The sequence below is a fragment of the Brachyistius frenatus genome, unplaced genomic scaffold (genome assembly GCF_029030835.1).
Source record: "Brachyistius frenatus isolate BFR_SWC_R1_liver_20210118 unplaced genomic scaffold, ASM2903083v1 Contig_39, whole genome shotgun sequence".
Lineage (NCBI taxonomy): Eukaryota > Metazoa > Chordata > Actinopteri > Embiotocidae > Brachyistius > Brachyistius frenatus.
The window spans coordinates 499,611-517,089 of NW_027210638.1; the positions used below are offsets into that span (position 1 = coordinate 499,611).

Here is a 17,479-nt window from a genome sequence, read left to right on the forward strand (position 1 = left end):
ATACTGGATGGAACAGTGGTCAATAGGTAACACTGGTCAACTGGAACAACTCGCTTTGTTAAATAAGTACAGAATAGTTTGTATAATGGAATCCGGGAGTTCTTTTAGCTTCCAATCTTGTTAATTAGGTCTAACATCGAGTCTTGGACACATAAAAGGAACACTCTTCACTCGCTGTACTTTGCCCTAAGAATGGCAAACCACATCTGCTAAATTATACAGTGTCTGAATGTGTTTACATGTATGCGTTTGTGCTTTGCAGTCATGTACAGTATGTGACTGAGTGAGAAAAAGGATGGCGGGAGACAGTGTCCTTGAGAGTGTGTTAGCACAACAGAGTCATTAGCAAACAATCCCCACAGGGATGCAGATGAAGGAGCTGATGAAGTTGAAAGTGTTTTGCTTTAGATGTTCAACACACTGACCGCAAAAGTCCAAATATACATCAGAACAAGTCCCAAACTCATTAGCAGAGCCAGGTCGGAGCCTATTTCCCTGTTTATTTGCAACAGCTAAAAGTGGTAAATTTATGCCAGATTTACAAATTAGCCTGTGCTCAATGTCCAAGCCTTGTTGAAGCTAGTTAATCAAGGGATAACAAAAAAATGGCTTGAATACAGAAGTTATGTGGATGTAAGTACGGTTCTATGTGCACATGTATAGCCCTCTATCAAAACCAGTTATGAAATGGTCCTGTACAAGAGGGCGGACAGAATTTTACGGGGAGTTGTGTGTGTGTGTGTGTGTGTGTGTGTGTGTGTGTGTGTGTGTGTGTGTGTGTGTGTGTGTGTGTGTGTGTGTGTGTGCATGTAGATTTGTGTATTCATGTTGCCATGAACAGACAATGTTTATACTGTCATTCATGCAAACACACCCACACACATCTACACACACACACACAAACACACACACACACACACACACACACACACACACACACACACACACACACACACACACACACACACACACACTACGTTGTAAAAATGGACTAAATAGTAATGCTATAAATGTTTACTTTATGTGCTCTTTCCTCAGATTCCACCACTCTGTACTCTTAATTGTGCATTTATCAGCATCAATGAAAATAACTGCAAAGTGTTGCAGGTTCAGATCTCACAATAAACCAAAGCACAGGCCAACATAGAATATCATCACTCACAAAGGCATTTTGATAGTTATTGTGATATCGGGCAACGGGAATTTGTGTCTTTGTACAGAGGCAGCATGATAGAAAAACAGCCGACAAAGCGATTTGGAAGTAAAATGGAGGTTGGAGAACAACTCTCTCAAGGGAACATGATGTACCCATTCAATTATCAGTCCCCAGTCAAACAAGACGGATAAAGGATTGTCACAATGTTCGGTGGTGTAGAGGGAACATAGACACACACAAAATACACTTCAGTCAGTCCACAGGTAATAGAAAGGGGTAAAAAATAATCCCAGTGCAAAACAAATAAATAAACAGGCATAAAAAGAGAACCTAACTTTGAAGGGGAACTTTGCTGATCTCCCCATGAAGCATCACTTCCCTTAAGCGGAGAAGAATTGGATAAAATGTGCCCTTCGCTCACAAAGGAAGAGCAAAAAAAAAATTGCAACAACAAATAAAAAAGCAAATAAAGCTTTCTCATCTATCTGACAACACAGCGGCTGTTGCCTTTGAAGGGGAGAAACAAATGCCATCGATTTAGATGTCTGTCTGTCTCCTGTCGAGCTCAATGGGGGATCCCACTGTATCTTCTATTCTCCTTTCCTCTTTTTCATTATTTTGTTTGTACTCCATCTCTGTTTTATCTCGATAAGACATGTGAAAGGTAAAATCAGTCAAACAACACTACATGTGTTTGATGAGCTTTGTCACCACAGCGAGCAGCTGCAAAGCGACAGTCTAAAGCAGCACTAGTTTTACACGTCTCCCGGATGTTTACTATTCCAAGCTTCTGTGTAAAACTCTGGGTTTACTGTCTTTAGTCAATGGTATTGAGCATGAAACATATGGTAACACAAGTAGGACTAAAAGTTTCTTCACAAACTCTGAATGTCTTGTGCCCTGTAGGTAAAATCTATTCCCTATTTCCGTTTCACTAGAGCCTCATCGCCACTCAATAAAGACTGGAAAAAAAGTGGACAAACATTGATTTGGGAGTGTTGATTGGAAACCAAATTAGGATGTAAAATGCCGAGTGGCCTTCATATTGACTGATAACAGACAATGGGCTTTGTAAGGCCTTGCAGGTTCAGGGAAGCCAATATTATTTTTTTTAACTTCCTACAAAATGCTATGAGGGAAAAGAGAGAAAACCCTGTAACAATATCAAAACTGAGATATTGGTAATGCACTTTTCAGGAAGATTGTTACTTCAGTACTAAAACTCTTACTGAAAATTCAGTCTCATAGCCATAACAAAATCATGAGAAGGCAATACATTTTAATTAAATAATGTCAGCTATATTTGAACCCAGACAAAGGAAAGACACGATATGTTTCTTTAATTTTTTTTTAACAGAAAAAAATTAATCATTTATCATTAAAATACAAGCAGTCACACTTATTAAAATTGCTTTGATGCCATCTACTATCAAAAATGCCTTGTCATTTGGTAGCCTACAAAATTTAGATAGGCTATATCCATACTAGAATTTTTTTTAATTTTTTTTTTTAAAATGCACCAAATTTTCTGTTTACATCAGAATGCCTTATTTCGCTCTTTTCAAACTATTTTTTTTTTTTGCCAAATACCTGTCTCAGTTTCATGCGCTGCAGCAACTGGATGCTTCTCTGTGTGCAGCCGGCTACCTAGCATCTACAGATAACATTTGAGGCGTTTCGGGAACATCGGTAAATTGTGTGTCTGACAATAAATTCTATGTGAGGCGTTTAGGGAAGCTTGCGAAAACAACCTGGGTTACACTCTCCCCCTCCAAATATATGAAAACTAAAGATTTATACTGTAATGTTTAATCTTGTGTTTCTCAAAAAAGATTCAGAAGATTGGTATTCAAAAATTATTATTCGGGAACCAGTATTGAACAAAAGCTACCCAGTCCTGTACATCAGCAGGCAGATATGAATGAAAGAAGCAGCAGACTTACGGCAGAGAAACAGTTGGTAATTCTACAGTCTTTCTGTTCACTCAACCTGTTAAGATCAAACTGTGCGTTAAGCCCCAGCTTCTGGCTCAGCATCGTACAAAGCTGATGGATCAACGCGCAGGGGCACGACATATGAAACCCATTTATTTTAAAGGGTGTCTGTGCACACTCTGAGGCAAACACGCCCAGTGCACACAAACACATACAAACATTATATAAAGACGGAGAGAGGATGTGTGCATGTTGGAAGCATTTCTATATCTAACCCACTCGCGGCAATACAGAGACGGGAGAGAGTGTCCAATCTATAATCATTAGGAGGGAACGGAGGAGATGGTGGAGAAAGAAAGCTACAGTGCTGTCACCGAGGTGTCAGGGTAACAAGATTAGAACTTGTGTGATTCATCTGTGGCCATTCTGATCCTCAGCCGCCTACCACAATCGCTGATGGGTGGTGTACACAACCTCTCTTCCTAAAATTTAATTTTAGATGCCGTGCATTTGAAACTCTGGTGCCAGTGTGTCATATGGTCATCCGAAAAGGATTTTTTTTTTTTCTTTTTCCCCTTATGTTGTTTCATTTAGTCTACAGATTAAGATGTTCTGTAGAAATATCCTAATTTGTGGACAGGGTCCACATATTTAAAGAGTGCTGATCTTGTTAGTTAACTCTAAACATTGATGCTTATCCTTGTCCTCTCATTTAAGGCTACCATGGCTGTGGCAACGCCTTATTGTTCTCAGCTTACAGTCCTTAGTCCATAGTACTTCAAATATTTTCTTATGGGGACAAATATACAGTAGACTTCTGCACCTCCAAACACTCTCTCCGTCTCTCTAAACACACACATTTTCTTATATGAAATCGTATGACTTACACCAAGGACAGAGTCAGCAAACCACAAGTAACCTGACTGCACTAAAAAAAAAAAGCCATAAAAAACAGCTTGGTTGTGTAGCGATATCTACTTCACACAACATCCATCCAAAGTGTTCTAACTTCATGTTCACCCTCCTTCCTAACCCTCCCCGCACACACACTCTTCCCTCCCCTCTATCTCCCTTCATCCTGCACTTCATCCCTCCTCTCCCTCTTTTCCTTTCTCTCCCTGGGCTTGGGGACAGTAGAGTGACTTTGAAGTTGTGCTGCTTCAGGAGGAGAGAGAGTCACTCTGGCTAATTAGTTGTCCTTATCCCAACAGCAGCAGCCGCCACCAGCTCACTGGCTCAGAGGGAGAAACAGAGCAGGCATCAACAGAAACTACCAACTGCTGCATGCTAAAGATACCCCTCTCCCTCTGCTAGTTGTTCGTGCTTGCGGCTAGCAACAATTTAACTCACCCCAAGACTAAACTGCAGATTAAAGAAGTTGCTCCTTTCAGTCTAATGATAGGTAATATGGTACAGCAAATCCCCTGCTTCCATGGAAAGTCTGTCAGACCATTTAGTCGACTGTGGTGTCAAGACTCTGCTCAAGTTTTGACCATTTTCTCCCTCATGTCATTGTCATCAGTATAACTGTCAGTTTTGCAGACTCAAGCTCTTCCAGTTGCACCATGCCCCACTAAACCCTGTCACTTTTCAGCCTTGTATTTGTAATCTTGATGTTTCTTCCATCTTCTCAAATAGCTCCTGATTTAACTGACTGATTAGGTTTATTTTATATAATACTATTAGAACATAAATGTGACACCCAGCTCTACTTATCAGGGTTTCTTAATATTTTCTGTGTTGTCTCATGTTCTTTATATCCAAGAATTCTGATGACACCAACAATCAGACACTTTAGAGTTTGGTTCATTTTTGTATTTTTTTTTTGTGTATTATTTTTCTATACTCGTAAATCTCATTTTTTAATAAAATCCCCAAATCACAAACGACAGGGATGTGTTATGAACTGATGTTTAACTAACACTATCTTGAATGAAATGTGTACAAAAAGAAAATGTTTCTCTCTCATCATATCTATGTGTAATGAAATGTATGGCAACCACTTGGCCAAGTCATATGTGTGAATGTCACATTAATAGATCAAGGTGAAAATACACCGACTTCTGATGGGAAATGTGAGTAGCGATGTGGTGTTCCTACTGAGGCATCTGTGTTATCTTGTCTCAGCAGGGTTCCTCACAGCATGTCCATCTCTCTCCCTGAGCCTTGCTCTCCGTCACCCCAACTCCCCCTCTCTCTAAAACCTCAGTCCCACGGCACCGAGGCATGGCAGCGGGGGGGAGGGAGAGCCGGCTGAGTTTCAGAAACATTAACTACTCCCTTAAGAGAGAGACACACACACACACACAAGTGCTGGTTCTCAGCATCACTTTGTATCGGATCACCGTACTCCATTCTGTTTGGCCTCAGTGCCAAAGACTGCTGACATACTGTCATATGTGCACATACTGTGTATTCTTTGACTGTCTGTTTCTGTCTCGTCATTCGATATGACAGGGAGCAACTTCCCACTGAATGAGGCTCTTATTATTATTCAACTAACTCCATTGTTAGGTTTTCTGCTTAGAAGTAAAACATTTTTTTTTTTTTTTAAATACACTGGGCTGCACTTGCTCTTTGAAGTAGTCAAGGCTCATTCCCTGGTTACACGCTGACATAAAGTTCATAGACAAATGCATTATCTAAGACAATTCAATGTCTTTCTGGTCCGTGGTGTCACAGCCTGTAGGGCTATGAACTAAATAGTTCAACATTAGTTATATAAAGTTCAACACAGAGAGTGGAGGAGAGAGTTCTCTGCCAGATTCTCTGAGACAATTAATTCAAGCTGTCTCCTCATATCCATGGACCCCTGACTCCCAAGGCCAGTCAGGAGAAGGACAGACGGAGAAGGATGACATGGGTCACGGAGGATATGTTCATGCACATACATAAGAATGTGTGTGTCTCTCTATGACACGTGTACACACATTTGTATGAACGTCCGTGCACGCGTCTACAGTCTGTATTTGTCTTTTAGTGTCTATATGCATGCATATACTCCCCGTGTCGTCAGCCACGTTGCTTGCACACACACCTGTCCAGGAGAGTCAGATTCTCCCCTAATGGCACCGTGGGGACCCAAAACATTAGCATATTAAAAGGTGACATTTCAAAGCCTGAGCCTTGCAGGAGAGTGCAGCCCGATCACTCTGACAGTCTGACAGCCAAACAGGCAGGCCGGAGAACAGACGCATGAGACTATGGAGACACAATGGGAATATAGGCTGCTAGATTTGAGTTGGAAAACACCTGTCCAGTCACAGTAGGAACCACAGAGTGGGATAGGGATTTGTAATGTGATTTATGAGATCCATGTCACCGTGTCCCAAACCTATAAGGAACTTAAGTAGTAGTCTGACGTAATGACTCTTGCCTCATTATTAATGATGAAATATCGGTGGAAACTACTGTTATACATAGGCTTAGAATTATACATGAGGCCTAAAGCGGAGTTTATTGGACAAATCAACACATATAATACATACGTTGTGACCATTGAGCTACCTGGCTAACTCAATCCTAGTCTTTGTGCAGTGAGTGATGGGGGATAATTATACATGGCAAACCAGTGTTGCGAAGAAGGCAACCAGAAAGCTGGCGACCCTTTCACAGCCACGGAGGTGCTCCCGAGCCAATGGTTCTACCCACATTCGCCGCCGCCTAATTAAAACACCATGAGCCCCATAGGGGAACCCGCTGCCAAGCCTAACAGGGGAAAAATACCCCAGTTCGAACAGACGACACAAAAAACCCAAACACAACTAACAACACAAAGGGGACTAATTATCAAACTCTCCTTACAAACTACCCAAAAGAGGAACATGACAACCTGACATTTCCCCTCATCAAAAAGATGGTGAACAAACAACAACTCGTGTTCTACTGACATCCTCATCCAAAACCATTTACCAACCTACAGTCCTACAAGACAAACCAAGACAGTAGCCACTGTCTGCCAAAGAGGTTAGCAATACACCAATTTAATCTGGGCAAATCCACTAGAAAAATCGACATTAAGCTCAAATTTATTTACTCTTAGCAAATGGCCACCAGACGAGCAGACGAGCGGACGAGCCCTCACTTGTCACAAACCGGCTCAACGCTTGCGACAAACAGGAGGGTTTTATTTAAAATGAACACAGTTAAACTATAAAAGAAACATGAGGTGTGAAGATGAGTAGCATCAGTGGGGATGGATGGATGGGTGAGAAATGTGTATGCAAGTGTTGAAGGTGAAAGTTAAAGTCCACTTGAGCCACAGCAAACAGAAAGGGAGGGGTCGTAACACTGAAAACAACAAAAAACATTTCTGCTTGTTTGCATGAACATATTTCCACAAACAGATATCACGCACACAAACACACGCGCGCACACACACGCACCATTTACATAAAGGGATTGCGCATCACAATCTATACTAAAACGAGCTACAGCAGGTACAGGAAGAAAAACAGACAGAGATTTTAGTATGTAACCCAAATATAAAAGCACCTGGTTCACAGTCTGGGGAAGAGAAACCTGACATCTGCATTCATTTTCTTGAAATGATAGTGATGGATGCTGATGAATTTACTGTTGTCTCACACACACACACACACACACACACACACACACACACACACACACACACACACACACACACACACACACACACACACACACACACACACACACACACACACACACACACACACACACTAACACACAGGGGCCAGCAGTTGAGAGAAGTGTGACAATGGCTGACTTCAGTAATTGGCTCTGAACTGCAGTTTCAGCAAAAGTCTTGGTCCTGTCGAAAACCTGTCAGTATTTGGCAACTGTTACCCTCATTTTCCTCTGCAGGGCAGCAAGATGTTACCTACCTCACTGCTGTCACATGTTACAATGCTTTCTCCAACCACTTCTGCTACGACTAATAATACTTCTGTCAGAGCTGAGGCAACAGATACAACCCATCTTTCCGCTCGTGAAAATATTAGACTGCATGTTGAGTGGAATAAGAGACAGAATGAGAGAGAGATACTTCCAGAGCAAAATAGCAGTGACGGAGGGAGACACTGACACAGCAAGAAACTGATTAATTCCAGCTATTTATCAAACAGCAATATCCGAGCACACAGAGCTTTTCATCTAAAGTCTAATGATGCTGCGCAATGAAGTGATGCAAAACTGAGGGATTTTCCATTTCAGATAGCCTGTACTGTGAGCAAACCCAATCTTTTCCTGCTTTCCAGCTCATCAGCTAACAATTACAGAGGGCACTCCTCTCTACATGTGTCCTGTGATAGACAATTTTCAGGTTGTAGCATCTTGTAGAATTGTCCTCTCCCTTCCTCTTCAGTTTTCTTAACAACTACTCCATCAACACATGGGCCAATTTTGCAGAATGCCAATTGTGAGCAGGCCCTGAGTAAAGCTACCCAGCAGGAGTCTTGGAATGTAATTCAAAAAAGAAAAAGACCCCTCCGTAACGTATCCCTTCTAAAGAAACAATCAGGGTAACGGCAACATAGCACTGTTTCAAGATTTTGGAGTGATAACATCGTAAGTACAGTTTCAGAAACTTGCTTTAATGTTGTGTCATTTCTTGGGGGCTGTGACTCCTGACAGGGAGTCAGTTAAACACTTTTTCAGTTTGAAATCTGAAAAGGATGAAAATCAGCTGCAAATGCTGTCACTAAAGCAGCAATTGGTTCCACTACTTACGAGGCCTATTGTCATATATATCACTCATATTCAAGCAATTTTGCAACATCAGTTGTTGATTTTTATTGAAATCTTGAGCCCGCTCAGGCAGTCCATTAACTACGCAATAATATCTGTTCATCAGCCCCAATTTTGAGCCCTCAAACATGGGACATAAATACCCAGTTAGGGTGCAAATCTCAGGGTTGCTTCATTCAGCAGGACTGCTGCATGTTACGTTTTTGGGAGGAGAGAGAGGAGAATGATGGTCTTCGACGGGATAATGGGGAGCAATGTGGTAAAGTGGTTTGTGTGGAAGACCACTGCACTAGGCACTAGTGTTTGTTTCCAGGATTTCGATGTGTGTTGGAAACATTAAAACAATATGATTTATTCTTATATACAGATACCCAGGTAAAATAACTACAAAGCAAAGGCCATTTGAACAGGATGATTTCACTTGTCTTCACAGGAAAAGTAAAAAAAAATTTTTTTAAAAAGTGACATTTCAGCTTAAACACTAACAGAAACGAGACTGAAAGCAGTTCAAATACCTTCATTAGTACTGACTCGCTGAGTTTCTCCCGGTTGACAATCTTTATGGCGACTTTCTGGCATGTTACACAGTGGACTCCAAGCTTGACCAACCCTGCAAAAACAAACAGAAAAGACATACTTCATTAGGTCAAATAGGTCAAACACTCAGATATCTGCTCGTATGTTCAAACAGGCACAAAGAAAGCAACTAGTGCCCACTTATGCACTCTGCCAAATGTAAATTCCTAGTAAGCACATCATGCAAGAACTTAAAATGAGCTGTGAATCAAAGTGCCGTGAGGAAAATTACATTTTTCTTTGGCTAACCACTAATGTGCATTGACCACACTTATGTAAAATGGCTCATGACTGCATGTTCTGAACACTCGCAATGACTTCTGAAGTGCAAACAGTTCCTTAAAGAAACTACTCTCTGGGGTTTATCGGAGTCATAAAGACAATAAGTGAGTGGGCCATTTGTGTTATTGATTCCTATAATGTACTACAACCACTGTAATGCAGTCGTGTCAAGTTAGCTGAAACGGCAACAAACAAAGGCATTAAGCCAAAGGTCAGACACTGACTGGGACTGATTATTGACCGGCAGCCAAATATGATGAGAATGAAGCAACCTCGCACAGAACTGTGGGAGTCTAAATTAGGATGGCACATTTCAACAACCCAGCAGAAAACACAACCCTTCATTTCATAACAAAAACACACTGCTGCATGGGGAGAGATTTGAGTGTTTGATACACCATGCCCATCAGTTCTTTCGGGATTCCCACACAAACACTTCTGTCAAAACTCACATAAATCCTGTGATTTGCTACCCAACCACAAAAGTGTCTCCCTCTGCTTTGCCTTACCAAATGTCCCCAGGTATCCTTAGTTAAATGATCAGTCACAAACAATGTGGAAAGCAGGCAGGGATACCACAATGAGTGTCATTACAATGGAACAAAGTGATGTGTGCATTTGATACAGAGGGAGCCATGACAACAGCACCAATCCATTTTCTGCCAGGGACGAAAGAGCTGCACACACATTAGAAGGATGTTTGCATCAGATAGATCACTTACAAACTGAAACAAACACACACACCCATACAAAACAAATGTGAGCTTCTGTTATTGATTTCCCCTATGGCCCCGCGGGCACTGGAGGGATTTGGAGACAACAGAAGATGATTTTTAACTTTGTAAACTACATCGTTTGAGTTCTTTAATGGCCTCAGAAAGATTTAAGCAGAATGATGTGGATGTTTGGATTTCTTGCCTCTCTCGTGCTGGCAGAGTTGACGATGGTGGAATTAAGTTCATAAGTGTTACTATAATGTGCCAAAAACAGAAATGCTGCAGTTACAGTAATAAGCATGTGGAAGGAGAGAAATAATGTCCTGCAGCGAGCTGGCTGGCTGGCTGACATGAACCAGGCTTACAAAGGCTTTCAGCTCGCTCACCTATGTTTCTCTCACAGTTTTATTTCTATTTGAACTAGAAAAAGAGGAGAGTCAATGGCCTTTAAGGAAGAGGTGGAATGTCGGAAAGACCAGAGAAGTCTTCTAATGCGACAGAAATGTCCAGGAGAAAGGTGATATGGTGGAGGGGAAGCAACAGTGGGATACAGAAAAGGAGAAAGAGAGAAGAAGTAAATACAGATCAAGACAAAAATAAAGGGAAAAGTGGAAGAGATTGAGAGTAAGAGAAAGCACATTATTCAAATGACAGGCCACAGATAATTAAGCAATAATGGAGAGCATTGTGTGGGAGTGAGGCTCTAGCTTGAGAAGTTGAGGGGCCGCGGGGGCAGAGAGTGGAGACACATGGAGGAGAGGAGGCGTGATAGTTAGAGAGAGATGGGAAGCAAATGCTAAAAAGAAGAAGATAAAAGATGTAGAAGGATAAAATTTGGAAAAGGGGATGAGGCAGCTCAGCAGAAGGGGAGACAACACACAAATCCATTAGCCTTGCGATGGTAATCATATTTTAATGGCGGCTATAGAGAAGCTCATAAGTCATGATAAACACATTAAAGAGAAAATATCTGCCTCCAAACACATGAAAAGTTAACTGGATTATTTGCCTCACTATCCATCTCCCTCCAGTGCCTCCATGTTTTCTTGAGCAGAGGATACATTAGCAAGAGGGAAATGTGCACAGGGAACCCAACACATTACGATTTTACAACCACTTTGTGTACGGATTGAAATGACCTATTGCAGGGAAGTTTAGTCCATAATATACAGGGACAGGTGACATAGGCACCTTTTATCCCACATACATAAAAATCTTGATATGAAATAAAAGAAGAAAACAACTAATGGTCATAGAAAAACACATGCAAATCACAAGCTTAAATGACAAATGCGGCAGCAATTGATAAAAGACAGATTGTCGATTTTGGGCCAAATTTTTATTAATTTGGTGGTGCTGAAGCTAAATAACATTCAGACAATTCAAATTTATCACATGAGAAAAAGTTAAGAGAATATTTAAATTGTTGAAGATGAATGTCTGTACAAAACTTTATTGCAATCCATGCAATACTTGTCAACACATTTCACTAAAGGCCAAAAATATCAACCTGACCATGTCTGTATAAAAACGTCATGGCAACCCATTGGAAAGTGGTGTGAAGACCATTATTCCTACAGCTTTGTTGGTAATACAGCATGTTTTTATATCAGAATCAGGGACAAAGAGCCTAAAAAAAGCTAAAGCATGTCATTACGTGTGGGTGTTGTGTGCACACATTCACACAGCCATTTGCCAACACACAGTACTTGTACATAATGTCAAAATGTGCACTAGGGACAGAGTCATATTTACCAAACCAGAGCTTACAGCAAAATAAGAAAACCAGGAACTGGTTTTCAGTACCAAAAACAAATCAGACAATAAATAAATAAATAATAAATCTGTGTGTTTTATGGCTTTGGGTTTGGCTCTGCAAAATAGCTTTTATTTGAAGCGCAAGACTGCAGAGGTATGTGGTTTAGATCTCGGTTGTGCATTTGCCCAGAAACCCACCCTCTGCATCGCTGCACAAAGACTCTACCATGAACATAGCCTTACCAAAAGAATGTTTGAGCCTGAACACTATCACAGCAATTTAATCATTTTTAAACCAGTGTTGTGATTATTCTTGTCAACGATCCCTTATTGCCTCATGTCCAACCCCAACATCCTCTTCCAACAGGAACCATGTGAAATTAAAGATTTAATATCTAATTGTATTGTGACTTTAACTGTCTAAAGTACTGTATGTTGTTATAAACCTGTCTCTCCATGATCAAAAGTAACTATGTTCTCTTTCTCTCTAATGTTCTGTAATGAGAGTGATTGCCTGCTCCCAGCGCCCCTTACACCTGTCTGTTACAATAACCTTTGCAGCTCTGGATGAACACAATAAGCTGGCGAGGCCAGGCAGAGGGATGTTTGGGAGACGCCCAGGAAGACACCGGGGTTTTCGTCTGGATCTGGCTGGGCTGAGCAGGTAGGCTGTCTTTGAACATAGCTTCAAATGTAAGTCTTTGACGGAAAGCACAAAGGATCAGAGCCTCATGGTGGGGGGGGGGGGGGAGTTCAGAGAAGATTACAGCTGCTGTTGCCAGTGCCTGTGCATGACTGTGTGTGCGTATATGAAGCTGGTATCTTTGTAAGTATAAAACTGATGTGTGGAATTTTTTGTAATCGCTCTAGATGGAAGAACAGCTCTGTGTTGTGATAAATATCCCATATAAATGATTCATTAACGTGACAAGTGACACCCATATGCAGACTGTTATGTCACATACAGTACATTTATATGCTTTTCATTAATAGACAAAAGCAGGCTGTGCAGCGGAGTTTGCGATGCCACTGAATCAGCAAGTGGATTGATCTCTCCTCTCCTTTGCCGTCCTCACAAATCGATAGCATCAAAAGCTCCCGTCCTCACAACAGTGTCAGAATAATGAGAATAATGGCACCAGCCAAGGACTTTATGGGCTAGAGAGGCCAACCATTGACTGACCCCCCAGCCTCCATCCCAGCTCTGCACTCTTTACTTTCCACGCACTCCTGTGATTAATGATCTAATGCAGAGGAACTGCTGAACGAAGACACAGAATGAGAACTTTGGTCCATGGCTCAGTGAGCATCGGAGCCGAGCGGTGTTTTGCTGCACTGGTGTTGGAAGCTGCTGCATCGCTTGGAAGTCATGCTTTCAATCACTGCCCTGCAGGCTTTGACAAATCAGGGATGAATAATAACGTTTTAGAATAAAAGCTGAGCTGATTGCGTCCTTAGAACAAGCCATTTAGGAAAAAAAGGTTGGAGAACTGAGTGCCAGAAAGAAAGGGTCACAATGAGAAAAATAGAAGAAAGAAAGGAGCACAGAAAAGCAAAGAACAGCGTTCTGAAACAGTGGCTGTGCAGTACCTCTTTATCATCAATGGAGGAACTTAATTAACAACTAAATATGCACAGAGTTGTGAAAATCCTACTAATCAATTACTTCTCAAAAACTAAAGCACATTCTGCCAGTGCATCTCCTGCTCCACATCACTGATTTGGTAATGAGCTTCTTGTCTCACTTCACTGTCTCTTCATAAGTGATTGTGTTTCAAGATATCACTGCTGAACTTTCTGTCCTGAAAAATATCTTTAATGACTGCCAGGTTGTATTCATTATGACAGCATGTAGTTGAACTTTTTCAAATAAGGAACTTTCTGCAAAAGATTTAACTGACAGGGACTTCCTGGCCTTGGGATCCAAAGGATATTTCCAATCAATATGACAGTTACATACAGTGGTGTGAAAAAGTGTTTGCCCCCTTCCTGATTTCCAATTTTTTTGCATGTTTGTCACACTTAAATGTTTCAGATCATCAAACAAATTTAAATATTAGTCAAAGATAACAAGTAAACACAAAATGCAGTTTTTAAATGAAGGTTTTTATTATTAAGGGAGACAAAAAAATCCAAACCCACATGGCCTTGTGTGAAAAAAATGTTTGCCCCCTCCTGTTAAAACATAACTGAACTGTGGTTTATCACACCTGAGTTCAATTTCTCTAGCCACACCCAGGCCTGATTACTGCCACACCTGTTCTCAATCAAGAAATCACTTAAATAGCACCTGCCTGACAAAGTGAAGTAGACCAAAAGATCCTCAAAAGTTAGACATCATGCCGAGATCCAAAGAAATTCAGGAACAAATGAGAAAGAAAGTAATTGAGATCTATCAGTCTGGAAAAGGTTACAAAGCCATTTCTAAAGCTTTGGGACTCCAGCGAACCACAGTGAGAGCCATTATCCACAAATGGAGAAAACATGGAACAGTGGTGAACCTTCCCAGGAGTGGCCGGCCGACCAAAATTACCCCAAGAGCGCCGCGACGACTCATCCGAGAGGTCACAAAAGACCCCACAACAACATCCAAAGAACTCCAGGCCTCACTTGCCTCAGTTAAGGTCAGTGTTCATGACTCCACCATAAGAAAGAGACTGGGCAAAAATGGCCTGCATGGCAGAGTTCCAAGACCAAAACCACCGCTGAGCAAAAAGAACATTACGGCTCGTCTCATTTTTGCCAGAAAACATCTTGATGATCCCCAAGACTTTTGGGAAAATACTCTGTGGACTGACGAGACAAAAGTTGAACTTTTTGGAAGATGTGTGTCCCATTACATCTGGCATAAAAGTAACACCGCATTTCAGAAAAAGAACATCATACCAACAGTAAAATATGGTGGTGGTAGTGTGATGGTCTGGAGCTGTTTTGCTGCTTCAGGACCTGGAAGACTTGCTGTGATAAATGGAACCATGAATTCTACTGTTTACCAAAAAAATCCTGAAGGAGAATGTCCAGCCATCTGATCGTGACCTCAAGCTGAAGCCAACTTGGGTTCTGCAGCAGGACAATGATCCAAAACACACCAGCAAGTCCACCTCTGAATGGCTGAAGAAAAACAAAATGAAGACTTTGGAGTGGCCTAGTCAAAGTCCTGACCTGAATCCTATTGAGATGCTGTGGCATGACCTTAAAAAGACGGTTCGTGCTGGAAAACCCTCCAATGTGGCTGAATTACAACAACTCTACAAAGATGAGTGGGCCAAAATTCCTCCACAGCGCTGTAAAAGACTCATTGCAAGTTATCACAAACGCTTGATTGCAGTTGTTGCTGCTAAGGGTGGCCCAACCAGTTATTAGGTTTAGGGGGCAAACACTTTTTCACACAGGGCCATGTGGGTTTGGATTTTTTTTTCTCCCTTAATAATAAAAAAAAAACCTTCATTTAAAAACTGCATTTTGTGTTTACTTGTGTTATCTTTGACTAATATTTAAATTTGTTTGATGATCTGAAACATTTAAGTGTGACAAACATGCAAAAAAATAAGAAATCAGGAAGGGGGCAAACACTTTTCCACACCACTGTATAGCAGTCAGCCAATGCGAGAACTTGTGAGTGTCCCAGAAACACATAAGTCAAGTACCAAAAAGAGTATGGGAAAATTTTGCCTGTCACTATTTGCCACAATAAGACATTGTTAATGTATCATAACCAAGTTGAAAGACGTGAATGATTTTGCAGGGTACAGTTTATTTGAATGAGATTTAGGCTATGAAGAGGACTATATATTTGTTTCTTTTATTTAAGTCTTTTAACTTGGTTCGGGAGCTCCCAGTGGACCATCGCTCGCATGTTTATGTTTGCCTTCCTTTTCCTTCACTTAGAGCTGTTTAGCTTGGCAAAGCAGGCGGGAAACCCCCACACCCGAGGAGAGGAACCCTCGATTCTTCTAAGAAAGCTTTTACTGTCCCAGTTTTTAAAGTAGCCTGATCAGTGGTTGATTTATCATCGAGTATCGAGGGAAGAGCAGGTAGAAGAGAGGAGAAGAACCCTGACTGTGAGCCTGATTTCCAATGCCATCAATCAGAGATACAAAGGGGAAAAGAAAAAGAACACCCTGCTTGTGTTTGAGCCTACAAGAAGCTCTTCATGATCTCCACCTGCCAACCACACACATCCACAAGAGCCACACACGCAGCCAGTGTTTTCAGCCTTATCCTCCTCACAGCTCCTGCATCCATGCGGGTAAAGATCATTATTGGATTAATTTCCATCTGGAACCAACTACAAGGAGAGGAGAGCAAAGGATGAAAAAGAGATGTTCCCACTTGCGCACCTCTCTCACTTTCAAACTTGATCTTTCAGAAGTGCTAAACCATTGCCGGCAGATGGTAGTAGCTTATGCTGGCTTAGCTTTCTCTCCCTGAGGCGCTGGCTCTGAGAAGCTCGTTGCCCTTAGGCACCGATCTGTGTGCTGCTTTCCACTTCTGCTCTCTAACCCTGAATGCTCTACATCGTGGGCTACAGCTCCGTCCTGGGATCAGTGTTCGAAAGGAAACACAACGTGGTACAGGGGCTTACTCCTTCAGCTTTTTCTGGCCATATAGAAAGCCCTTGCAGCAGGGCGTGGGAATCCCCTCCACCAGGGCAAAGGGCAGGGGTCACTATCATCGGTCACGACACCTCTGTACTGTCTAACTCATTCACATAAATGCACAAGTATACAGACAGATTTAATGAGCAGGAAAGCTTCATAATTAAATCAAATCATGGTCATTTTAGTTTTGTTAGCCTGGTAAACATCACTACACTGTATTTGTATAATGTCAAACATCTGTGGGTGGTGACTAGAATAGAAGGAAAAAAAAAACGTTTTCCTTGTAGCTTCACAATATTCGTCATTACTGTTTGGATGTATTGCTGATGATAAAGTGACAGAAACAAATGGATATGACTAATTTATGCTTTCACGTGTAAACATACAATGTTGAATGCACAATGTTGGGAAATGTATTGGATCTCATCTTAAAAACATTACTTTCTGCCAAATATTTCTGTTTTCTTCATATAGTCCTTGTACATAATGTTTATGTGTGAACTACCTATTTACCAAAGCATGAATGGCAGAGAAAGAAACATTGAGACTCTTTTTGGAATAAAAAAAAATCCCCCACTCAAAATATGTAATTACACAAATTAATTTAGAAAATGTGTGCATTTCGGATACATATAAAAGTGTTGAATATTTGGCTGGACCCCATCAGTTTCTTTCTGCCCTTGTGTTTTGTTATTCAGGTGCTCCATGTACACTTGTCTTTCCCTCGTT

The 17,479-nt window shown here is 41.3% G+C and overlaps 1 protein-coding gene across 8 annotated transcripts in view; it reads right to left on the minus strand.

Moving 5' to 3' along the window:
- Positions 1 to 17,479, minus strand: part of brsk2a (BR serine/threonine kinase 2a) — a 164,776-nt gene that overhangs the window by 62,031 nt on the left and 85,266 nt on the right. For all 8 annotated transcript variants that reach the window (XM_069701861.1, XM_069701860.1, XM_069701869.1 and 5 more), the window contains exon 2: positions 9,333 to 9,427. In XM_069701861.1, the coding sequence (XP_069557962.1) occupies positions 9,333 to 9,427 (95 nt within the window). The remainder of the gene's footprint in view (positions 1 to 9,332; positions 9,428 to 17,479) is intronic.